Source organism: Idiotropiscis lumnitzeri, chromosome 5, assembly GCF_059441095.1.
Source record: "Idiotropiscis lumnitzeri isolate Australia: NSW breed Sydney's pygmy pipehorse chromosome 5, RoL_Ilum_1.0, whole genome shotgun sequence".
Lineage (NCBI taxonomy): Eukaryota > Metazoa > Chordata > Actinopteri > Syngnathiformes > Syngnathidae > Idiotropiscis > Idiotropiscis lumnitzeri.
Genome location: NC_142395.1, coordinates 3,006,504 through 3,031,503, shown reverse-complemented (window position 1 = coordinate 3,031,503; position 25,000 = coordinate 3,006,504). Strand labels below are relative to the sequence as shown.

At 41.1% G+C, this 25,000-nt stretch overlaps 3 protein-coding genes across 5 annotated transcripts in view; all 3 read left to right on the top strand.

Moving 5' to 3' along the window:
- The first annotated feature begins 2,633 nt into the window (after positions 1-2,633).
- Positions 2,634-8,137, top strand: fadd (Fas (tnfrsf6)-associated via death domain). Of its 2 annotated transcripts, XM_088296833.1 has the most exons (4): positions 2,634-3,059; positions 5,466-5,552; positions 6,102-6,252; positions 7,072-8,137. In XM_088296833.1, the coding sequence occupies exons 1-4, from the start codon at positions 2,759-2,761 to the stop codon at positions 7,079-7,081; spliced, it is 549 nt and encodes a 182-aa protein (XP_088152959.1). In that variant the 5' UTR covers positions 2,634-2,758; the 3' UTR covers positions 7,082-8,137. The 2 variants fall into 2 exon arrangements, with proteins under 2 accessions (XP_088152959.1, XP_088152958.1); XM_088296832.1 differs by lacking the exons at positions 6,102-6,252; positions 7,072-8,137 and having other exon boundaries at positions 2,636-3,059; positions 5,466-6,048.
- A 10,026-nt stretch (positions 8,138-18,163) lies between these two features.
- Positions 18,164-21,930, top strand: LOC148335983 (uncharacterized). 2 transcript variants are annotated; one of them, XM_088296647.1, is made up of 5 exons: positions 18,174-18,403; positions 19,064-19,163; positions 19,788-19,951; positions 21,401-21,454; positions 21,545-21,930. In XM_088296647.1, exons 3-5 carry the CDS (start codon positions 19,873-19,875, stop codon positions 21,856-21,858), a joined length of 447 nt encoding a protein of 148 aa, XP_088152773.1. In that variant the 5' UTR covers positions 18,174-18,403; positions 19,064-19,163; positions 19,788-19,872; the 3' UTR covers positions 21,859-21,930. The 2 variants fall into 2 exon arrangements, 1 of the variants encoding a protein (XP_088152773.1); XR_015843225.1 differs by having other exon boundaries at positions 18,164-18,403; positions 19,064-20,832.
- A 1,263-nt stretch (positions 21,931-23,193) lies between these two features.
- The window catches only part of mtch2 (mitochondrial carrier homolog 2), a 95,664-nt gene continuing 93,857 nt past the window's right edge, over positions 23,194-25,000 (top strand). The window contains exon 1 of the mRNA XM_088296669.1: positions 23,194-23,350. Within this exon, the coding sequence (XP_088152795.1) occupies positions 23,264-23,350 (87 nt within the window). The 5' untranslated portion in view covers positions 23,194-23,263. The remainder of the gene's footprint in view (positions 23,351-25,000) is intronic.

Genomic DNA, 25,000 nt, shown 5'->3' with positions numbered 1-25,000 from the left:
TGTTGTCCTCGCACCAAGCCGTCAGCCTCTTTACCTCCTCTCTGTAGGCTGTCTCGTCACCTTCCGAGATCAGACATATATGTATATATATATGTGTATATATATATGTATATATATATATGTGTGTGTGTATATATATATATATATATATATATATTTATATATATATGTATATATATATATGTACATATATGTACATATGTACAAAGGAGATTGTCGTCGACTTCAGGAGGAACAAGACGCTGCCGCCCCCCCTCTGCATCGAAGGCGTGTGTGTGGAGAGGGTCCACACGTTCAAGTTCCTGGGAGTACAGATCTCCGATGACCTTTCTTGGAGTCACAACACCACAGCAGTGGTAAAGAAGGTCCGCCAACGTCTGCACTTCCTGAGAGTCCTCAGGAAATTCAACCTGGACAGGAAGCTGCTGCTGGCCTTCTACCACTCGTCCATCGAGAGCCTGCTGACGTACTGTGTCTCCACCTGGTACAGCGGCTGCACTGAGGCGGACAGAGTGAGGCTCCAGAGGACAGTCAAAACAGCGCAAAGGATTATTGGCTGCCCTCTCCCCCCACTGTCGGACATCTACACCGCCCGGTGCCTCAGAAGGGCTCTCAACATCGTCAATGACAATACCCACCCAAATTCACACCTGTTCGACCTGTTGCCCTCTGGCAGGCGCTACAGATGCATCAAATCAAGGACCAATAGACTGAGAAACAGTTTCTTTCCGAGAGCCATCTCCATACTGAACTCTCACACACACACGAGACCACCCTAACCTCGCAAAACAGCATTGTGATGTGTTTCTATATGCCCTATTCAGTACTGAATTCCATTGCACTGTCTTCTTTATTTATCTAATTTATATATTTGTCTGTATTATTGTTGTATTGCACTGGAGAGGGGAGCCCTCTAATCTCGTTGCACACTTGAGTACAATGACAATAAAGGGATTTCTATTTCTATTTCTATTTCTTTTCATTCTCAACAGACCCTATGAAAAAAGAAGCCAGTCTTGTTCACGTTACTCCTAGCATCACTTTTAATCACACAATGTTAGTAAATCCCTACTTCAAGCCGAAAAATGTCAGGTAGTGATGGGTCCAACGACACCGAGGCGTCGATGCACGCGCCGAGCTTCCAGGGCAAACCCCGTGTCGGTGCGCGTACTGCTTTGAGAAACTCACGTGACCACTACCAGAATCGTGTCGACACAGCGGTCGCGCGCCCCACTGTGTTCATAAGGAAGCGCATCTGTCAACAGGATGGACGCTCAAAACAAGCATCGAGTTATTGGCGCGTTACTTTGCGTTCAAGATCCGCAAGATGGAAGACGTCACTGTTGATGTGCACTCAGAGGTGCAGCGCTATATGTCAGCAGGACACGTTGCACGTACCGAAGACCCGCTCTTATACTGGAAGTCCATGGAGGCAACGTTCCCTCACCTATTTATATTAGCCACACAGGCGTTGTGCACACCGGCCTCTTCAGTGCCTTGTGAGAGGATCTTCTCAAAGGCGGGGGAAATTGCCTCAAAAAAAGAAATAGACTGAATAACAAAACGGTGGAGAAACTAATTTTTTGGAATAAAAATCTTTAATTACAATGAGTCCATTGTCATTCACAACACTTTTACTTGGGCATTCAGACAGATGTTCTCTTAATTTATCAACTGCGTCTCGAATATAAAAGATTTTTTTATGAAATTGCGTGTATGTAAAAATAATGTGAAAGCAAATGCCTAATCAGAATCAGAAATCCCTTTGTCATTGTACTCAAGTGTCCAACGAGATTAGAGAGCTCCCCTCTCCAGTGCAATACAACAATAATTCAGTTAAATATATAAATTAGATAAGAGAATAATTAGTGCGATGGAAAGTAATACGAAATAGGATATATAAAAACACATCACGTCGCTAATCAATGGAATTGGATAAAATTAGTTTGACAGATCAGTGTCAGATGACCCTGTCAAATGTTTCCTGCAAGTCCACCAGGTGTCACTATTCAGCAACACAGTGTCAACACAGTGTCAATACATTGTGTCACTGTGTCGAAACATACAGGATGCCTCATCTACCCATCACTAATGTCAGGGTACCCACCGTAGAACAAAGTTTAATATTCAGACTTTTAAGCCAGTTGACAGCAGGCTAACTAGCAACTACCGTCTTCATGTTACGTTTCATTTATTATTGGAGAAATATGTACATAAATAGCGACTCAAATGTATTAAATGAAGACATTAATATGGAGCTGCCATCAGATCTAAAGTTAACGTTTGCTTGATGCTCTCTGGCTCTTTGCTTGTAGCAACAACAACAAAATCACCCATCTACAAACGTTATTTTAAATTTACTTTGCGACTAGGATTACACTGTCCATGACCAGTATGTCCTTAACTTTTCGTTACTTTGTTGGTCTTCTGTCTCCAGCAACGATAACGGAGTCAAATCCGAGTCAAATCTTCCTACTTGAGTGGTTATTCTTCTTCTCCTACTGATTGTGGATTGCAACGCTTTGTGGTACATAGCGCCACCTACTGTACAGGAAGGACTTAGCACTCGGTGCCGCGATATGCTAATCATCTGGGGTGGCACCTGGGGGTCCAATCAGATTTTAGGGGGGGTCCAGTGCTACCCCGGCCCCACCTCTGGGTCCGCCACTGCGGTCAGAGCCAGTCTTGACTCTGACACACGGAAGTGAAAGTTAAAGTGGTTTCGGTACGACGCTTTCAAATAGATTTTGTCCAAGCTATGGGCTCCTTTCATTTTAACGCAGTTTTACTGGATATATCCAACCAGCTTACCACCGAACAGCTGGGCTGTCTCAAGTATTTATGCAACGACAAAGTTGGAAAAAGGGAGTTGGAAACCATCGACAGCGGATACAAACTGTTCCAGTGTTTGACCGAGAGAGGAGTGTTAAATCAAGATACAACAGAGTTGTTGTCGGAACTTCTCAAACAGATAAAACGGCAAGATCTATCGGGAAAATTGAACAGCTTTCAGTCACCACCGGATTGTGATGGCACCCAACTTTGCGAAACGGAGAGAGGTATACCGTTTCATTTTTCACTATATTGGCTGATAAGTTTAATACGTTTTAGACTTTGCACCTCGTCTAGTCAAGTTTTATCCCAATTTGACGAACGAAGAATTGTTTTGTATTCGTCACCGGGTCCGTGTCATTGGTTATTACGCTTGAAAACAAATGTTAAAAATAGAAAAACTACTGGTTGATTTTCATTTTAATATCAAAACAACAAAATTGAAATAGAGCAGTTTGTTGTCTGAAACGAGTAAGGAAAAATTTAAAAACTGTTTGATTTTCAATTTTGATTTCTAAAACGAAAAGAGACTATATCACCTGACACAAACCGAAATACAGTTTGCATATTTGTTTTAGATTCCCGGAAGTTGTCACCGACAATATTTCTCCTACTGACCAGGAGGTGGCGACAGCGTAGCGTGTGGGTGGTGGGGGTCGACCAACGCCTGGGAGATAAGCTATATTTTGGGCACACATGCTCCACTACAAAAATAAACAAACAAATAAATAAATACTTTGTGTGTATGTAATATGGGTTTGTTTGTTTGTGCAATCCATTACCAAATTGTGGTCCGCAGAAGGTGATTGATTGATTATCATTATTATCTAATTTTATTTTTATTCTTCTTCTTATTATTATTTTTAAGAAGGGTACCAACCATTTTTCCAAGTATAACTAGCATTTGTGGAATTAGGCTTGAGAAGTACATTACATATCGCCACCTCCTGATCAGAAATGCAAACTGTGACAACTTCCGGGAATCTAAAACAAATATATGATCCGTATTTCGATTTGAGTCTCCTGACATATTCTATTTTTGTTTTAAAATTAAAAACCCTTACTCGTTCCAGACAACAAACGAGAAAATCAAGTTGTTTTTCAATTTTGGTGTTTTGGTATGAAAACAAAACTCAAAAGAGTATTCTCTCCAGTGTGGTTGGTGGGAATGTATGCTGTCTGCAGGCAGCCACTTTTCAACCTGAAGTTATCATTTATCAAATGTACAGGCAAACTAAGATACAGTTCGGTCATTCTGCTTTACCACAATTCCGTAGTAGTAGCGTAGTACTCCACATTTTTCAACTCTGGTTCTACTTTTTCTCTGTGTACCTCTTACAGCTGTGGGGATGGCGACTTGGTTGGAATAAGTGCGAGAAGGAATCACGTATCTTTGGTCCAGCGTGTCGATGAGGTTTTTAAATCTGTCTTTGGTGACAGTGTTAATAGGCACCATGTTCTTTGCGATGTAGTGTGTTATGGCAGTCGTTATTTCCCTGTGTCCTCAGCTGCTCTTCTCATACGGAGATACACTGGAATATATGAGTTTTACTGGGTATTTCGCCTGACTTTTTCGTCACACACTTCATACACATGCCTGTGATGACATTGCAAGTGCCGGTGTAAATTTTTTGCGTTTCCCAAGGATGTAACTTTTACACAGCACATTTGGCACAGTACCGTTTTCTGGCGCACGTTTGCAGTCTCAAATCCGAAATTTCAGGAGCCCTAAAAATGGGGGACGTCTTGGCCATTTGTTTCAAAACTTCTGGTCAAAAGATGACCTCCACTTAGAAATGAGTCGTATATGTAGTACCGCATGTTCCTAGAAGCGGGTGCACTCTCTGTAAGGGTGAGGTTTGTAAATAATGTGAAATTACATCTTTTTGAAATGCTGAAGTCATAAGACGGCGAATCATTAATGCCACCAAGGAAATTAACTATAATTATTGCTGGTGAAATATTTCTTTCACAAATGCCGTAAGATAAAACCCATATTCACAACCTTTAAGAGACAGATGCAAGATAACTGTAATATCCCTGAAACGCATGACTTGTAAGAATGCTGTATCCATGATGCAAAAACTTTAAGACTTAGAAATATTTGATGACCTTTGATGTATGGTGTGTGTGTGTGTGGGGGGGGGGGTGCGTGTGTGTGTGTGGGGTGCGCGTATGGGGGTGCGCGCGTTTGTGTGAGTGATGTAGGTGTGTGTGTGCGTGTGTATGTGTGTGACTGTAACAAGATTTTTCTCTATTTACCAGTTACTAGTACCTTATTAACCGCACTTTAATTGTATCCGCATGTTATTTGCCAAGATGTTTGTACATTTGTTTCTCAAAAAAAAAACTGATGTGACTGACTCGGGTGAGCGGAGTTAAACGTTTTGGTTGAACCACGCCTCAGATTATGCTCTGCAGTCAGGGCCGACTCCAACTGGGGCGCAATAATTTATTTTCCAGTGCTCTTGCGCATTGGCACATCACTTAAGTGCACCCATGTTTAGAAACCCAAATACAACTGTTAATTTTAATATGGATCATTGTTTTTTTTATTGAACTAGCAGTCACATTTCACACGAAAATATATTTCATCTCTCCTTTTTCTTCTATTTTTTAAATTTCTTTTTCAGCCAAGTTGGACATTGCCACAAAAGTGATTGCTGTGAATGTGGGGCCGATCTGGCGAAAATTAGGACGCCAACTGTGTTTGAATGAAAGTAAGCTGGAGTCTATCTCAATGAGGTTTCCAAAAGATCTGGAAGAGACAGCCAGAGAGCTATTGAAGGAATGGAGGAGGAGTCGTGGGGCTGAAGCTCATACAGCAGAGTTGATTGAGGCACTCAGAGCATGTCAGCAAAATCTCACAGCTGATAAAGTGGAGGATGCATGCATTTGATGTCAACAGAGATATACTCTAAGACAGAAACATTAAAATTCAAGCCATAGTAAACAATCAATTATGTCTTTATAAAGTTAATTCTGGAAAAAGCTTTGCTTGTGTGCATAATACAAGCATGAATTGTAAAATAAATAGACAAACTTTTGAAATTATTTGTCCGCTGTCCAGTATACTTTGTATTTTTACTTTTCATCCTTTTGAACTGATCTTCCGTCAACCGTGATTGGACTTTTGTTGTTTGTTATTAAAGTAATCAAATCAGGAATCAACTTTTCCCATCAACATATTTAATTAAAAAAACAACTGTCATGGTTCTTGTCTCGTCTGTGTTCTTTTTTCTCTTGTTTTTTCTTTTTTTTTCTTTCAGCTCTAGGTGGAGTGGAGGGCATTCCCTCCAATGGTGCACCTGTTGGACATGATCATCAGTGGACTATTCAAGGACTCCGACTGCTGTTGTGCTTTGTCGGATTATTGATTGTGGTGCTGTTGGAGTTGGGTCACCGTGGAAATGAGAAGTCGTGAGTAAATCAACCTTTAAAAGCCAAACTTAGTCCAATGCGTGTTCGTTTTTTTGTACTCAAGAAGAAAAGGGTCAAATAAAGACTCATCAACTGATTAGAGTTCCGATATTTTGTTTCTTCAATTTCTGGAGTTCAGGAAATAGTACAAAGACAGATATCTGTCATGAGCCGCGTCGGGCATGACAGGGTTTGTGTTATCATTTTTGACGTTCCATGCTTTTGTGTTATTGTTTTGCTTGTTTTCGGGGCGTTTCCCCTCAGCACTCATCCTCGCCAGCCACACACCTGCTCCCCGTTAACCATCACACACCTGATCCCCATCTGCTCCCCTGATTACGGACTATTTAAGCTTCCCTGATCGACAACTCAGTGTCGGGTCATTTTTCCCGTGTAGCTCCATTTTGCTCCCTACGGACTGTCACGATCACGCTCCGATCTTGTTCATGTGTTTAATCTTCGCGCTCGTTCACGTCCCTCGTTATTTTGTTCCGGTTTTTGTTCTCGTCCTCAATCCAGTTTTGTCACGTTTAGTTTGTCTTTGATTTTGCACCCTGCCACGCTTGTTTGCCCTCGTTGAATTCATTTAATAAATTCCCTTAAGTTATCCTTATCCTTGCTTCCTCGCCTTTTGGGTCCGCCTCCTCCTCGCCGTACGGCGTCGTGACTTCCCCTCCTGCTCGCCTACCGGTGAACCTGACAATATCTGGGCGGCTTTTTCTTAATCTCACGAGAAACTGCACTCGGGCGAGCACAGACAAAAAAGGCGCACAATCTTTCAGCCCAGCTTCAGTTTTATAGGAGTTTTTTTATGTCAAGGGTGATGTAGGTTGAATCGGTCGTCCTCGCTCCCTCCCACGGCACGGGTCCACGTCCAAGGGAAGGTCTTCCCCAGGTTCGTCATCGTCTGGATAGTTGATGATGGTCGATTCCCGTCTGGTCCCGTAGACTGGCACGCCAAGGCTGGCCTTCTCCGGCGGGCCGTCCCATCGTCTCTCTCCCCGCTGGCATTCCTCTGTAATCTTGTCGGTGTGCATGTATATGCAGGTATACGTGTGTGAGTATGTGTGTGTATGTGCAGGTGTATTTATATGTGCGCGTGTATGTGCAGGTGTATGTATGTGTCTGTGTATTTGCGTGTGCTCCGATCTCCAATTGTTATGTCTTTCGGAATGTGTTTTTTTGCGATAGCGTCTGTGTGAGTCCTCCAGTGCACAATTTGGTATGTTTGCATCTCTACAGCCAATGTGGAGAATGTGCTTCGTTGTATTTGTCTATGAAGTGATGTGAATGTGAGGGCAGCTCATGGAAAGGCTATGTGCGCAAATCTATTCTCACTACTGAGAATTTCAATAAACTAAGTACTATAAATTTAGCATATAAGAATAATATAATAAATCAGTAAACATCAGGACTACATTCCCAGTCATTCTTGTGACCCGTGCTTCTAGTTTCATTTCATAAATGCATCTTCTTTCATCAATGTTTCAAATATTCAGAAAATATGAACCTGCTAACTTTAATTATCGACATTCTGTCCCGCATGTGTTTAAAATAAGGCCAGTAGTCGTTATAGAATCCTTCAGTGCTGTTTGTACTCAAGTGACATTTTCTAGACTTCTGGTTCATGTAGTTTCGCTCTTGTTTTTTCATAATTCAGGTTTTTGTTAATGTTTTTGGTTGCTTGTATTCTTAGTTGATTTAGTCTTTTGTGAGTTTGGATTTCTTGTATTTTGTTTTGTGTACTTTCTGTGACAAATTTACCTTCCTACATTGCAAGCGCTTTATGTTTCTAATCTGGTTTCTGGCTCTGTTTTGCCCAGCAATTTCTGTTTAGACTACTATGTTTTTTTCTGGAAAATAAAAAAAAACAAGAAAAAAAATAGTCCTTTGTTACTACGTGTTTGTTTGAGTCTGCCTTTTCGTTGTCAAGCTTGTCAGCAAAGTTCCATTGTATTACAGTTATGGTCATGTTTATCGTGTTCACATTTCCTATTGCCACCATGACTTTTTTCCCCTTGTTTTTTCTGGAGATTGGGTTTCAAACTGTACATCTAATGAATGTGATCCATGGCAGCAAAGCGAAATGTAAAAAAATATTCGTACTGAAGAGTATTGTCATGGATATATTGATGGCTGGGTGGCACGGTGTACGACTGGTTAGCACGATGGCCTCATAGTGCAAAGGTGCAGGCTTCGATTCTGGCTCCGGCCTTCCTGTGTGGAGTTTGCATGTTCTCCCCGTGCCTGCATGGGTTTCCTCCGGGTACTCTGGTTAACGCACACATTTCAAAAACATGCATGGCAGGTTGACTGAACACTCTAAATTGCCCTTAGGTATGAGTGTGAGTGCGGATGGTCGTTCGTCTATGTGTGCCCTGCGATTGGCTGGCAACCAGATCAGGGTGTATCCCGCCTACTGCCCGAAGATAGCTGGGATAAGCTCCAGCACCCCCCCACCACCCTTGTGAGAAGAAGCGGTATAGATAATGGATGGATGTTTAAGGCTTGCTTCACAACACTCTACTGAAATGCTCTCACACGAGTGATTTTCTTTTTTCATTGATATTGTCAGGTTCAATCACCTAAGCATTCACTGAACATAGGCAAAATGAATGAAAGGAAGACAAGAGTTGATCTTTTACTCGCGAGGAGAACGAACGGAGGTGTCCTGAGTTACCTCTCCAACTTCGCACTGGAGCACACTCCGCCGAGCCCTCTATTTTATTCGGGAAGTCCCTAACAATACAATGTATTTGCACTAAAGAAAGAAGGGGGGGAGCACCAGCAGGAACATGTAAACATTTCAGACACGAGAGGAAAAACAGACATCAATGGCAGTCGTTAACTGATTGACAAGGCAGATATGCCTTTTAGTGCTCTCGCATTAAAGTCACAGTCCTTTTGTTTCAGAGGTGTGTCTCGGGCACACCTCCTTTGATGTTGCAGCTATTGAATCCAGTCTTCAGGCATCCGCTTCTCTTGAGGTCTTCTCATCCATATGGTCAAACATAGGTCTCACTGTGAAACTATTCTTTTGCAATACTAATAGAGTAAAATATGGGATAAAATATATATTCAACCTAACACATATAAACCTTTAACTAAAATACCAACAGTGTCTTTACATCCCACACCTGAGGTGAAAAAGATGGGTGTTAATTTGGATTGGGTGAATTTCACAGTTTGTTATCACTTGAAGCACATAGTCCATTCCTTTCTCCTGCTGCCCAACATTTATTATTGAGAGCGGAAATGGAATAGAATCGTAGATGCGCTATATATATATATATAAGTGGGTATATATATATATATATATATATATATATATTGTTGGAGTTGGGTCACCGTGGAAATGAGAAGTAGTTCGTAAATCAACCTTTAAAAGCCAAACTTACTCCAATGCGTGTTCGTTTTTTTGTACTCAAGAAGAAAAGGGTAAAATAAAGACTCAACAACTGATTAGAGTTCCGATATTTAGTTTCTTCAATTTCTGGAGTTCAGGAGTTTTTTTATGTCAAGGTTAATGTAGGTTGAATCGGTCGTCCTCGCTCCCTCCCACGGCACGGGTCCACGTCCATGGGAAGGTCTTCCCCAGGTTAGTCATCGTCTGGATAGTTGATGATGGTCGATTCCTGTCGGGTCCCGTAGACTGGCACGCCAAGGCTGGCCTTCTCCGCCGGGCCGTCCCTCCGTCTCTCTCTCCGCTGGCATTCTTCTGTAATCTTGTCGGTGTGCATGTGTGTATGTGCAAGTGTAGGTGTGTGTATGTGTGCCTGTGTATGTGCACGTGTATGTGCAGGTGTATGTATCCGTGTCTGTGTGCACGCGCGTGCATGTGCCGGTGTATGTATATGTCTGTGTGTGTATGCGTATGTACATGTGCTCCGATCTCCAATTGTTATTGTCTTTCGGAATGTGTTTTTCTTTTGATAGCGTCTGTGTGAGTCCTCCAGTGCCCAATTTGGTATGTTTGCTTCTCTCCAGCCAATGTGGAGAATGTGCTTCGTCGTATTTGTCCATGAAGTGCTGTGAATGTGAGGGCAGCTCATGGAAGTGCTATGTGCGCAAATCTATTCTAACTACTGAGAATTTCAATAAAGTTCACACATTTCAACTAAGTACTATAAATTTAGCATATGAGAATAATATAATAAATCAGTAAACATCAGGCCTACAATCCCAGTCATTCTTGTGACCCGTGTTTCTAGTTTCATTTGATAAGTGCATCTTGTTTCATCAATGTTTAAAATATTCAGTAAATATGAACCTGCTAACTTTAATTATCGACATTCTGTCCCGTATGTGTTTACAATAATGCCAGTAATCGTAATAGAATCCTTCAATATGTATATCTATATATATATATCTATATATATATATATATGTATATGTGTATATATATATATATATATATGTGTGTATATATATATATATATATGTATATATATATATATATATACATATTTATATATATATATTAAAGGATTTTATACATTTGACTATAAAGGATTTTATACGATTGACTACAAGTTACATGCATTCAGTTTAATGCAATAAAGTTATTTACTGATTTTGCTTTAATTCAATGTATAATAAAAGGTCAGGGCAGGCTGTGTGAAATGCGTAGGTGGCAGATGTTTTTTGGGTAAAGAGGCGCGCAGGACTGTGCTGATAGGGACCCGAGCCCCAGATTTGTATTAGATCTCCTGTTAAGAATAAATCCGCTCCCGTGTGGAATCGCCGGCTTCCTGGTCATTTCTCTCTCAAAACGAGCGCGCACAATTGTTGGATGAATGTAGGTCGTGTTTGGTTAATTTAATTGGAGTCAGATAACTAATTCGAACATTTTGGTAAACCTTTGGTACATTTATTGCTATATTTCCAACAATCCTTGTTGACCCTGACGTGATTTTGGAGGGAAGACTTTGAGAGACCACTGGGTTTGGAACCCAGGAAAAGAACCACAGGGTTTGGAACCCAGGAAAAGAACCACAGGGTTTGGAACCCAGCGTCCACATCCACACCAGGTGACGACCTGCCAAAACGGACATCGCAAATTGGACCCGTTTTCCTCTGGTGGCCACATCTAAAAGGTAAGCAGGATACCTGTTACTTAAAGTCTAAATATTCTGCACAATTGAGGACTACTAAATTGAACAGGGGAAAACGGCGATAATTTGGATGTTGTATCATAAATGTGTGGATGGTAGTAAGGTGTAAAATTTGGTATTTACTTACTACTGAAATAGGAAGGTTTTGGTACTATTTTATGGACAGTAGTGGGGTGTAAAATTTGGTATTTACCCACTACGCAAATAGTTTTGTACTATTTGGAATAGTTTGGTACTATTCGTGGTTCGGTAGGAAGGTGTCAAATTTGGTATTTACTTCCAACGCAAATAGTTGTTACTATTTGAAATAGTTTGGTACTATTCGTGGTTCAGTAGTGGGGTGTAAAATTTGGTATTTACCCACTACGCAAATAGTTTGGTACTATTTGGCATAGTTTGGTACTATTCGTGGTCCTGATACGGTGTAAAATCTGGGATTTACGTATCGCGAAGTCGTAATAAGGTGTAAAATCTGGGATTTACTTATTACAAAAATAGTCTGGGACTATATGTGGTATTGATACGGTGTAAAATCTGGGATTTTTCGTATCGCAATTTGTGTGCAAGTGTAAGCAGTGTGATTCGTGTGATATAATTTGGACTGTTTTGTTTGATATTTGGCTGGGACGCACGGGAGTGGATTGATTGTTCATGAGGAGTGGAGATAGCTGTGATATGGGGCTCGGTTGCGATGAACCGTATGAAAGCGATGGTGTCTGAAAAGAAGATGAGGAGAAAAAGAAAGAAAGAAAATGGCAAATGTTATGCCAGTTTAGAAAAATGGGGATAAACATGATTTATTTATTTATTTTTTTTGCCCAACTACAGGCCAATGGCTGTGATATAAGATATTCGAGAAATTGTTTACATTTAGGTCAGAAAAATCTATAGAGCGATACAATATTTAGAAGTACGCACTCCACATTGAGGGTTCGTATGGAATTAATGGAAGGAATATCAACTATATTAGATAAGAAAATTTTGTAAGTGTTTTTGTTTACCTTAAAAGGCTTTTGATACCTTGGATTATAGTGTACTCCTTAAAAACTGAGCAAATATGGTTGCGAAGGAGTTGCATTCAAAGGGATTTTTAAGTTATTTAGAAAATAGGGAGCAGTTGTGGGGATAAATAACATTTTTATGTTTATTTTAATTTTACAGGTGCGGAAGGGCTTGGAACAAGAATTTAAAAGAATAAAAATCAGGTTTGATTAAAATAGATTATCTAATTAATTAGTATACAGTGAACCCTCGCCACTTCGCGCTTCACCTTTCGCGGCTTCAGTGCTTCGCGGGTCTAAAAAATATTCGGGGGCATTGTAGTTTCGCCGAGCGGCACGAGGGGGCGCTGGAGAGGTTAGACGGCCGGCGTGCGCCGAAGAGGAGAGTGGACGAAGAAGAGCACGTTCCCCCGGACACGATCGGTGGCGACGTTTCGCGCGGTTCGGACCGTACCAGAGCTCCGGCCGGCGTGCGTGGCAGTTAAGTCGAAGAGGAGCACCTTCCCCGGGCCCGGGCGGTGTCAAGCGGCCCCTAAGTTTAACCGAATGGAAGCTCCGGAGGATGAGGGCATGCTCGCGTCACAGTAAGCCGAAGAGGAGCACCTTCCCCGGGCACGGGCGGTTCCAAGCGGCCCCTAAATTTAACCGAATGGAAGCTCCGGAGGAGGAGGGCATGCTCGCGTCACAGTAAGCCGAAGAGGAGCACCTTCCGCCCGGGCACGAGTGCGGCGACATTTCGCTTCGCTCGGGACCGTGTGAGAGCTCCGAAGGAGACCGGCCGGCGTGCATGGCAGTTAAGCCGAAGAGGAACAACTTCCGCCCGGGCATGAGCGGAGCGCGAGGCTGTCAGTTATGAATGAATAAATGAAGAATGCCACCTTTCATTTCACAGGGCACACCGGACGGCGTACCAGCAGGTAAAAGTCTAAGTAATTAAATAAATACAAAAAGAAGTAATTGAATAAATACAAAAATAATGGCTGGGGAATAAAAAAATAAGTTTTAATAATAATTTGTTTAGTTTTTTTGTTATAACATGAATTTCACTCTCTCTCTCTCTCTACCCGTATATATATATATATATATATTTTTTTTTTTTTTTTTTTTTAAGCATTTTTGAAGGTGCGCCGCTACTTCGCACTTTTTTTTTTTAAGCATTTTTGAAGGTGCGCCGCTACTTCGCGGATTTTCAGTTTTCGCGGGTGGTCCATTAACCGCGATAACCGAGGGTTCACTGTAATTGTAATTATGAATTCAAAACAAATTTCATGTTATTCAATAACAGTAGGAGAGACATGGGTGCTTGAATTGACATTTATGGTATTGATATTACTAGAGTAAGAGAAACTGCTACTGGATGACATTCTTAATTCGAATTTGTGTTGGAAACCACATCTATCGAGCACAAAGTAAAAATGATCAAAAACAATAGCTCTGCTATGCAGAGTAAAGGATACAGTGGATAGAAAGCACGATATATATATCGATATTTAATATAACGTTATGAGTGTTCTGTATATGACCTATTGCATTGACGTATGAGGAAGGCTGGCAAAACATATTGTCAGTCAATTTTTACTTTACAAGAATGAGCCATAAAATAATGAGTTGAAAACCATATAGAGAACCAACAAATCCACTATTTATTCAATGAATTAATAAGATTTTGTGAATTGGCAGAAAACATTATTTATTTCACTTGTGATTTTTCTGAGTTAATATTTTTTTTTCCCTTAATAATTCCAGACAAATAGGAGTGGAAAACACTGAGGCCCTGAGTGGCCCGCGGCCCCTATGTTTGTTTCCATACAACCCCTACCTTCACAGCCTAGTTTGTCTCTTTTCCTGACACTCATCTCCTTGTTTCACTGTGTGTGTGTGTGTGTGCGTGGGTTTGTCTTTGCACTATTGTGAGGACCAGTATCTGACAGCACAATCATAGCGTGGGGACCAAAAATATTGTGGGGACCCAAAACCTGGTCCCCACGAATTTAACCATTGATTAAGTCATAAAATAACCTAAGAAGTGTCCTGTCAAATTTTCAAAGGTAGCCCCAAGAGGCACAAAAAACAACATTTTTGTGTATAACTGTGTTTGCTCTATGCTGCTCCTCGTGGCCGAAAATGGCACTCCACCCACACACAAAACACACGCTTACACACACACCCGCACAAAAAAATCAGTTCTTAATACAATGCGGGGACACCTTGCGCAAGATGGCCACAGCACACACAATAATTTGGGTTTTCATGCATTGTGGGTTCACCTTGAGCAAAATGGCTGCAACAGGACACCGGAGATCTACCTAACTCAAGATAGCAAAGTCATGGTTGAAGATGTGATTTAAATGTGAACTTTGAGCTCATCTAGATGATGGTCTAAGAGCTGTCAACATGGAGTACAATGCTACCAACAAAGTAAAAGGAGGCTTACGAAACATGTTCCTGCTGAAAGTGATAAACTGCACAATGTGATGATTAGTAGGTCAAGTCAAGTCAAATTCATTTGTATAGCCCTTAAGCTCACAAAGTCTCAAAGGGCTTCACATGCCCACAATCCACATCCCCTGATCTTAACCCCCTGGAGGGCAAGGAATAACTCAAAAGAAGTATGCAGGTACCAAAGGATGTTGGTTTTTTAAAAAAGATTACATTGACATTTACATACAATATTGACTACATGGTAATGAAAGCTGAAGAACAAGCATATGCCTACCCCACCATACAAAATAGTACAGCAGGGGCATCCAAACCTTTTCCATCAAGAAATTCATGTTAACACAAAAAACAGAAACACTATGCAGTAGAAATAAATATGAAAATAAGAATCATCCCTACAGTACAGCTGTCTTCAATCTGAATTCATTCACTGTGGTGTTTGTAAATGCGTTTGTGATGTGTCTTTGCTTGTGTGAAGCACATTGAGGTGCCTTGCGAATGAAATGTGCTTCATAAATTAAGCTGCCTTTCCTTACCGCTTGTTCTGGACTCCATAGAAAAATACGTTTTTAATGTCAATGTTACATTACTGGGTAGATTAAAAAAATCCAATAAAATGGAAAATTTCAGTCAATAATGTTTGTGGTTTAAACTATTAATCCATCCATTCATCCATTTTCTACCATTTATCCTGGGCTGCTTCATGGTGGCAACATCTTTAATGGGGAAGCCCAGACTTCCCTCTTCCCAGCTACTTCTTCAAACTCTTTCGGGGGATTCAAAGGTGTTAGCAGAGAAATTCCTCGGGCCCCCTGCCAGTGAGACAAGTACGGGATGCCTCACCAAGGAGGCGTCCCAGAGAAATCCTAAACAACTGTCCGAGGCTCCTCATCTGGCGCCTCTCAAGTTAGAGGAGGAGCAAATCGTCTCTGAGTCCCTCCTGGATGACCAAGCTTCTCACCCTATCTAAAAGGGATATGTGGAGGAAACTTATTTTGGCCGCTTATATCCAGGATCACATTCTTTCGATCACGACCCACATCTGGTGACCATAGCTGAGGGTAAGATTATAGATCGACCGGTCTATCGACAAGGACCAGAATTCCTGGAAGCATTTTGTTTGAGTTCGGCAAACTTTTCCCAAGCCTGAATTTTTGCTACGGCGACTGCTACAGGTGCATTTCGCTTGGCCAGCTGGTACCCGTCAGCTGTCTACGGACACCCACAGGATACACTCAGAAAGACACCTTCTCCAGCTTGTCGGCATCCCGCTCCACTGAGGTCCAACAGCGGGTTTGGGAATTGCTAAAATGACATCTACCACGACCACAGCTCAGATTGGATGCTTCAACAATTGACCCATGAATCATGGTCCACTCTGACTCAATGTCCCCCGATTCCTCCAGGACATGTTCAAAGTTCTGCTGTAGGTGGGAGTTGAAGCTCTTTCTGACAGGGGATTCTGTCAGAAGTTCCCAGCAAACCCTCACAATAGATTAGGGTTTGCCAGGTTGGACTGACGTCTCCCACAATCGTCAACGCACCACCAGGTGTTGATCAGTTGAAAGATCCGTCCCTCTCTTCACCCGAGTGTCCAAAACATGCAGTCGCAAATACAATAACCACAAAATTGATCATTGAACATGACATGACAGTCACAGAAGTCCAATGACTAAAGATTTTGTGGATAAGCACAAACAACATTCAGGACCCGCCCCCGAACTGAAGGCGGAGGGAGGCTTCACTCTCGTCCACTGGGATGAACGCCAATTTACAAGCACCAAACCCGGGGGAATAAGTAAGCCCACACCTGCCCTGGAAATATCACATTGGGGAACTCCAGAGTGGAACAGAGTCCAAAACCCCTTGAGAGGACTGATACCAGAGCCCACACTGTGTCTGGAGCCGAGTCCGACTCTGTCTAGTCCAGTGATTCTCAAATAGTGGGTGGGGCACGGTGCGATGCTGAGGGGGGCGCGTGGGACCCTGGGGGACATGTTTTTTTGCATGGTTTTGGGACAGAAAAAGGCGATCTCAGACAACGCCAGTTTGAGCTCGTCAAAGCTGTTTGTGCCCCTAGTTCACGCAGTACTGGTTTTAAAAAAAAACTTCATTGGAACTATATGTAAGTCCGCGCACAGCAGCAGCAACAAGCAACGTGATGGCAAATAAACAACTCTGCAAACAAGTAGCGTTCTAAATGAGGAGCCAAGCAAGGAGGCGCTAAGCGCGCTAATCGCTAAAATGAATTGCTTCGATGGACGCTCGACTTTTAACAGAAGTCTGACTCGAACCGCGTTTGGGCGGAGAGCCAGCAGCTATGAACAGAAATGTTGCATTGCAACCATTAGTTATCTAAACAAAATAAGACGACGTCTACGTGAGCAATTTAGCAGACGCTCTCAGGCTGGAACACGGAAGTGGCTGACGTCATCACGACAAAGAGGTTCGACGTCAAACGTATTGTAAACAAAAAAAAACGTATATTATTAAAACTGTTGCTTTATGAAGAATTTTTGTTTAAAATCCCCCTTGCTCTTTTTGTCTTTTCTATATTATGTACGTATTAATAACTGTTTGATTTCTTAAAGTTAAAAAACTAAAAGGTATAGTAAATATTTATCATCTCATCAATATTAGCACCACAGAGTACTGAGTTTCGAGATCCTCACAATAGTCGTTCTCAAAATGATATTTTTTTTTTATCAATTTAGCTTTAAGGTAAGATATTTTATTGACAATCTAACATTAATATGCAAAGAACATGTACATTAGTACGAAATGTAAAAGAAAATTGTGGTGGGGGGGCGCGAATTGTTTTCTTCTCGGGAGGGGGGGCATGACAGGAAATAATTGAGAACCACTGGTCTAGTCACACACCAGCTCGGGTTCATTCCCTACCAGAGAAATGACATTCCATGTCCCCAGAGCTAGGCGCTTTATGTTGCCGGGGATTGGACCACCTTTGACTGCCTCCTAGCTCAAAGGAAACCCAAATTCTTTGGTCCCGCCCACTGGTAGTGAGCCGAAGCCCTTGTATTAAATAATAAATAAATACATAAAATAAAAAAATAAATAAATTTAAAAAACGGACCGATCCACTGCTTGGGTTAGTTTGACCCACCTTGAGATCCGTTCCCACTCAGTGACAGTGTCTACAAGCCACTGCCACCAGGCCAGTGAACCCGACGTCCAGGCAGTGACAAAAAACGTGATCAAATTACATTGCTCATCATAAGGTGTTTGTGAGACGTTCTTTGTATGTTTCCTTAATTAAGACCTGTTTTCCATTGGTGTATTTGAAAAAAGTGGTGAACCTGTTAAATTCATTACAAAACCTTAACAAGATGAAAGTAATGTTTGAAGGAATATTATTTTTCTATCGACATGCCGGCGGCGGGCACAGATAGAGAGTGATAAAGCAGCACCACCCGCGCGGGGCGTGCTGACAAAAAAAGCAAGCGCTCCTCCTCTCGTGGCGTCCTTATTAAGACAGAAAAAAGACGCTTTTGAATTGACCACTTCGCAGTTCGAGCAGGTGCTTAACGCTGGAGAATATCATCACTTCGAAGTTCAAACTGCTGTTGAAACGGAAAGGTAAGTGTTTTTCGTTTGTTTCTATTCAAAACATACCTCGAGTGCATTTGTTCATGATTAGAGATAGTTGTGTGGAAAACGCTATACAAAGTAGCACCATGGATGTGGGCCTACAACACTGGCCTCGCAAACATGTGCTCCTACATCGACAGAATTGACGAGTTCCAGTTAAGCATTGAATAATTATAAAACGGCATGGTGCTTTTACTCATTTAAAGACCTAAACCGACGCGTATTGTCATCCGGTGGTCAGGTTTGCATTGAATGCGAGCACGAGGGACGCTAGCTTGTTGCATTAGCTTTGCGGAGCTAACAGCTTGCACTCTTGTAATAGAACAACAGAATGCAATTACCATGATAATTTCTGTCATTAATTTTTGTGTAAGACACGATGTTCACTGGTTAATTACATGATTCTTAAAGCAAAGGTTACTGTGAATGCAATTTTGGTAAGATTTTTGTAGGCACACTGCATAAATCTGTCGGTGTCTGTTGTTAAAACTTCAATATAAACTATTATGGTTGAAATCGTTAATTGGGATAGAGTGATTGATATTTTTTTAAGTTATGATTTATTTTTCTTACACTGATATTGTTAAAACTCCATTTAGCCTATAGTATTAATAATTCTCAACACAAAACTGTCTTTTTTCTATATAGAATAAACTATGCCTTCTCTGAGCAGCAGGAAGTCCCCAAAGCAGGATGCTATTGAACATGCAGTCAAGGGTCTGGACAAGACTGCAGAGTTGGAAGCGAAGTATATAAACTCATTTAAAGATATGATGTTAACGCTTTTGCTAAGATATATTATTGTTTTCTGATAACCAAGCTGACATCGTTAAGTGGTTATTTTACATTAAGAGTGTCTTGACCTTTTTTTTTTTGCCACTTTTGTCAGTTTCAAGTCATTTCAGTGAGTGTGAAACCTGATGGTAGGAGTTCTGTCTAAATTAAGGCTGTACTTGACAACGCCCTCCAGCATTTTTATACCACAATGGACCGGTTAACAAGTCCGATGTTAATAGTCTAGTGTAAAGCACGTAATACGTCACAGAGATCACGTGACGCGATCCAACATGACTGTGTACAGTGTATGTCATTGTTTTGAAACTAAATAATCTTAAAGTTTTTTTTTACGTAACCAGGTGCCATTGATATTTGTACTTTCAGTCCTAATACATACTGGCTAATGCAATGCTGGAAAATGAATTTTGGATGGTCTGTTCCTTTAAAATCATAAAGAAGGGCTCTGCTCTATCCCTCACAAGTAGCAATGTTTCTAACCACCCTACGTTAGTATAGTGGCCCAAATGAATATGATGACTCCTTATTTGTGTGCTTAAAAATATGACAAAGCTAACTTGATTTCCCTGTTAACTAGGTCGAGGAGTATTTACCGAGGCCCCTTTCAGGAAAGATGACTTTATTCTTTATTATGGAGTACAGAGGAAAATTGATAGATTCTGATGAATCTCAACGCAGGAAGATGGATGGAAGAGGCACTGTCTTTTTGTTTGACTTCCGCCGGCAAGAAAAAACTTGGAGGTGAGGCTAAGGTTGAGATGTTCTTATTTTTGTTTTTATTTAAAAAAAATAAACACATACTCATCCCATACGTGTTAGGGGAAAAATCATTCTCTAAGCAAAAATGTATAATTACTTTTATTCATGCGTTGAATCTGTACAAATGAAAATATAGACAATGAAGTCTCAAAGACAAGCTGTAAATAGGGTCTGATTCCAATAGAAATTTCTTGTATGCTTTGATTTAGATTTAAAAATTGTGGATTTCCTATTTTTTTTATGATTTGTGTACACAAGATTTTCTCAAAGATTAATTTCTGACATTGATTGGATAATTGTTTTTTTTTGTTTTTTTTAAAATCTACAAAGACGTCTTTTAAAGCAATGGCGCCCTCTACCAAAGACGTATTAGTACGTTTCCTGTCTTTTTTCTGTCATAGTGTACATAAGGGTCTGATGCAACCTCTGACTGAGAATCAGCCTTGTCCGCATTGTGAATCATGTAAAAATCACCCAGCAGGGGGCAGAGGTGCAAAAGATCCGCCTTGAATCTGCGCCAGAGGTACAAATGGGGGGCGGGATCCTGGGGTAGACGGTATAAGTGTGGAGAGCAGCGTGGGTAGCAGCATCATCGGCAGCAGTAGCAGCAGTCGCATTAGTAGCGTTAGCAATGAAATCCTCCAAGCAAATGACGATCGAGGAATGCTTTTTTGTAAAAAAAAAAAGCTTCCCAAAAGCATCAAGGCGATGGAGACGCTTTGGTTGAGACGATGACGCTTCGTCGTCGTCACACCAAACAGGCGTCTAAAGAGGCTGCGCGTGCCTTGCGGCCTGCATCGCCTGCCTTCGGACAATAGCCAAAGCAGCCGAGAGTCCTCACCAGATCCCCCCCGAACGAGGAGGTAAGCGCTCGCGAGTTACCATTGAACATGTGGTTTTACCCCTCATGCTTTTATTGTACATATCATTCATCTAGCGGGCAGAAAATGTCGCATAAATGTGCAGTTAGACGCGAGCTTGCTCGCTGACTTCCTCGTCCGGCCGCCTCTATTGCACAATTACACGCGAGCGTAAGTCCTCCCCGACGAGGAAGTAAACGCTCGCAAGTTACCATTGAACATGTGGTTTTACCCCTCATGCATTTATTGTACATATCATGCATCTTGCGGACAGAAAATGTCGCGTGCATGTGCAGTTAGACGCGAGCTTGTTCGCTGACTTCCTCGTCCGGCCGCCTCTATTGCACAATTACACGCGAGCGTAAGTCCTCCCCGACGAGGAAGTAAACGCTCGCAAGTTACCATTGAACATGTGGTTTTACCCATCATGCTTTTATTGTACATATCATGCATCTTGCGGGCAGAAAATGTCGCGCAAATGTGCAGTTACACGCGAGCGTAACTCATCCCCGACGAGGAAACAACAATACTGAATGGTGTGGTAATCATACATACTTTCTAAAATTCACAGATTGTGCATCCCGCGGCAAGAAGGTTCCTCCTCATCTTGTTGGTGTAAAGAAAGGTAAATTTATAATATGAAACTTCACACGCCAGCAATAAAATGCAGCAATAAATATATATTTCCAATTGTTTATATTTCTGTAATTTACAGGTTGTGCATCAGGAAGCAGTGGTTCCGGATGGCGTCACACTGGATGGCAACCAAGGAAAATCGACTTTACAGCAACCCCTGGACCACTGAATGCCGCTGCCCATTTGGAGTCTGAGGAGCCAGCTGATTTCCTGCAGCTGTTTCTCACGGATGAGCTTCTGCAGCACATCGCGGATGCCACCAATCACTTCCCAGACAATTATTTTCACACAAACCCCAGTGGACAAACACAAGCTCGCCTATTTGCCACGGACCAGCAAAGCCAGACCACAACGAAAGTGTCGGGTCTGTTTGCGCAAAGGCAAACGGAGTGAAACAAGAATGTGGTGTGAACTATGTTGTGTGCCCTTGCATCAAGGCAACTGTTTTATTTTATATCACACAAAAAAAAAACATGTATGACACTGTAATTCATTTTTGTACATCGTTCAACAGTTCAGTCGTTTTGTGTTATGTGCAAATAAATTTATTTTGTTATCAAAAACATATTTTTTGTGCTTTTTTTTTTTGTTATTTTATAGAAGGCACACATTATTTAGATGTTTGAGGTGTCATAAAAGCCATAAATAATAGTGTCAAAGTTCAAATTATGGTCGAAATGCATCAGTTTACAAAAAGCTCATTTTCTCAGTTTTTTTCCCCAGGGATTGGAGTTTTCATGAAATTTAGCTAATTTCAAATGCCGATTGCTCAAGAATGGAAAAAGATAGAAACAAACTTTTTTTTTCTGTTGAAAGAAGTCTCATCTTTCTTTTGGTGTGCTCCATGTTTATATAGCATTAGAATACAATATTCTGTGGGCCTTGCAATATTAGTCAAAATCCAGGAAAACGCTGGGATTGAGCGGGTTGCTCCAGTGAAAATGGCACCCCAACTGTAAAATGAAGATGACAACAGAGGACAGACCACACCTCTGTCTGTTTGCGCTCCGAGACATTGATGTTGGTGAAGAAATAACTTACGGCTAAGGACCAGCTGACTGGCCTTGGAGAACACGGGTTTGTAAGATGCATCTTTAAGTAGAATAACAGAGCCCACTTGTGGTGTTCTGGTGATGTAGTTTCCAATTAGTTTGGCAATCTAATAAATGTGAGGTTTCTATGGAAGTCAAACATCCTGACTGACTGGGAGAGTTTTCCATTGTCCACTATATGTAATTCAAATTTGTGGGTCTGAGTCAAAGTTTGGTTCTGCAGGAACAACGAACTGGTCAGGGAGTGACAGTATTACAAAGTCCTGCGTTACTCCTTTCTGGGCGGTGGCCCTGTTAGGCCATCATATGCCATATTGCAAATATCCCCATTGTGGGACTAATAAAGGACATCTTTATGTTGTGGTTTCCCTACCAGAACCAGCACCAACCCTGTATATTCATGATATAAAACATATACGTATATATATATGTATTTATATGTGTATATATATATATATGTATTTATATATATATATGTATTTATATATATATATGTATATATATGTATATATGTGTATATATGTATATATGAATATATATATGAATGTATATATATATATAAAACGGAAGAACAGATGATCCGTGAATTAATGTTATCAATAGCGTGTTTCACGCGTGTTTTCTCTGCAGGCTTTCATCATGGAATTGAACACTAGATGGCGGTACTTAGGCTGGGTATGATGTGATCGACTTCTTTGAAAAAGAAAGTGCAAATAATATCTTCCGGTGAAGCTGTAGCACTAAAAATGGCGGATACGTGCGGCCAAGTAATATTGGGATCCGGACTTACTGTCCTTTCTCATCCTTTAATGTACATTAAAGTATTGGTTCAGGTAAGAGGGTTCGATTTAGTTCAAATGATATCTGCTGGAAAGTTGTTGTCTTTATATGCCAAATTCCATTAGGGATAACCCATATTTCTTTGCTGACTTGTTTAAATTAATAGCTGACCTTAAGCTTCGAGGACTGTTTAAACGTGAATGAAATTTATGTATTTTAACTACCTCCCCTTTATGGGAATCAACTGTATCGAATGTAACATCGCATTTACGTTTATGACACGATTAAGTATAAATAATATTTCACACAACGCCATCGCAAATGAAGATGTCTGCCACGACAAATCTATTAAGGTTCGTAAACTGTCCGTTTGACCTTCTGTTATCTTGAGACTGAGAAGGTGAAGTATGTTCACCGGTTTAATTAAAGAATGTACAACAATCTTTGATGGAACTACAGTGAACCTCCGTTCAACACGTCGGTTCCCTGAGTCATCCGCGTAGTTTTATGTTTGGAGCACTTGATGTTACTGTTAATGTGGGTGGCGAGTTTGTCGTTACCATTTTATTCATTTGTGTGTGCGCACGTTCTTTAATAGCTGTTGTGAAATTCGCGATATAAATAAAGTTGTATTGTATTGTAATATACCTTTTGCAGGCTAACATACTTTTTGCAGGCTAAGTCTGCTTCTTTGAGCAGTGAGTAATCAAACTCCAAATCAGAAGCTACGTGGAATATGTAGTTGGCGAAGCCACACGTTTATACACTTATTTTCCACGAAACGAACTCTCGTTACACTGAAGCTACCCACCAGAAAACTAACAAGCTCAGATGCAGTAACATCAAAAGAAACTAACCTAAAAAAAAGAAACTAAACTATTCGTATGTTAAGATAAGCATATTTTGAGACGTACAAAGATGCCATATACATTTTAACAGTAATGATTTTAAAGTAGAGTTGCACAATATTGTGTAAACATACAATATGTGATATGGGTGTTGCATTTTGCAATATGAGTTTGTATGTTCTCCTCGTGCCTGCGTGGCTTTTCTCCAGGTACTCCGGTTTCCTCCCACATTACAAAAAACATGCATGGTGGGATTATTGGACACCCTGGATTTCCCCTAGGTGTGTTTGTGAGCGCGGATGGTTGTTGGCCTTTGTGTGCCCCAAGATTGCCTGGCGACCTGTCCAGGGTGTACCCCGCCTACTGCTCACAGGTAGCTGGGATATGCTCCAGCACGCCCGCGACCCTAGTGAGGAGAAGCGGCTCCGACAATGGGTGGATGGATATTGCAATATCAATATTATTGTGATATTTAATATGTCAAAATTTAGCATGTGTAAAGCGCTTTGTTACATCTGCAGCTTTTGTGAGAGCACTATAAAGATGTATTGTATTATGCAACTCAAGAAATAACATCTTATCTCATGAAAGAAATAATTGATCATACAGAAGAATATTAATGTATTCGATTCTCGTTAAGTTCTTTTGTGTTTGTTATCCTCCTAATTACTGTTCTCATTTTGGATAGCAATCCACATGTAAGGTTGCATCTGACGTAGGGCTGGGCGATAAACCGAAAATTTACCGTTACCGAAATTTATTAGAATGACCGACATCATTTTGCCCATGTTGGTAAATTCGGTGTCTAAAAAAAAAAAAAGAAAAAGAAGTCTTTTCTGTCTGCGGCGATGCTCA

Coding starts and splice junctions, on each gene's coding strand:
- fadd (XM_088296832.1), top strand. CDS start 2,759: ATGGGCTCCTTTCATTTTAACGCAGTTTTACTGGATATATCCAACCAG. Junction 3,060..5,465: donor ACTTTGCGAAACGGAGAGAG/GTATACCGTTTC, acceptor TTTCTTTTTCAG/CCAAGTTGGACATTGCCACA.
- LOC148335983 (XM_088296647.1), top strand. CDS start 19,873: ATGAATCTCAACGCAGGAAGATGGATGGAAGAGGCACTGTCTTTTTGT. Junction 19,952..21,400: donor CGGCAAGAAAAAACTTGGAG/GTGAGGCTAAGG, acceptor TAAAATTCACAG/ATTGTGCATCCCGCGGCAAG. Junction 21,455..21,544: donor TCTTGTTGGTGTAAAGAAAG/GTAAATTTATAA, acceptor TGTAATTTACAG/GTTGTGCATCAGGAAGCAGT.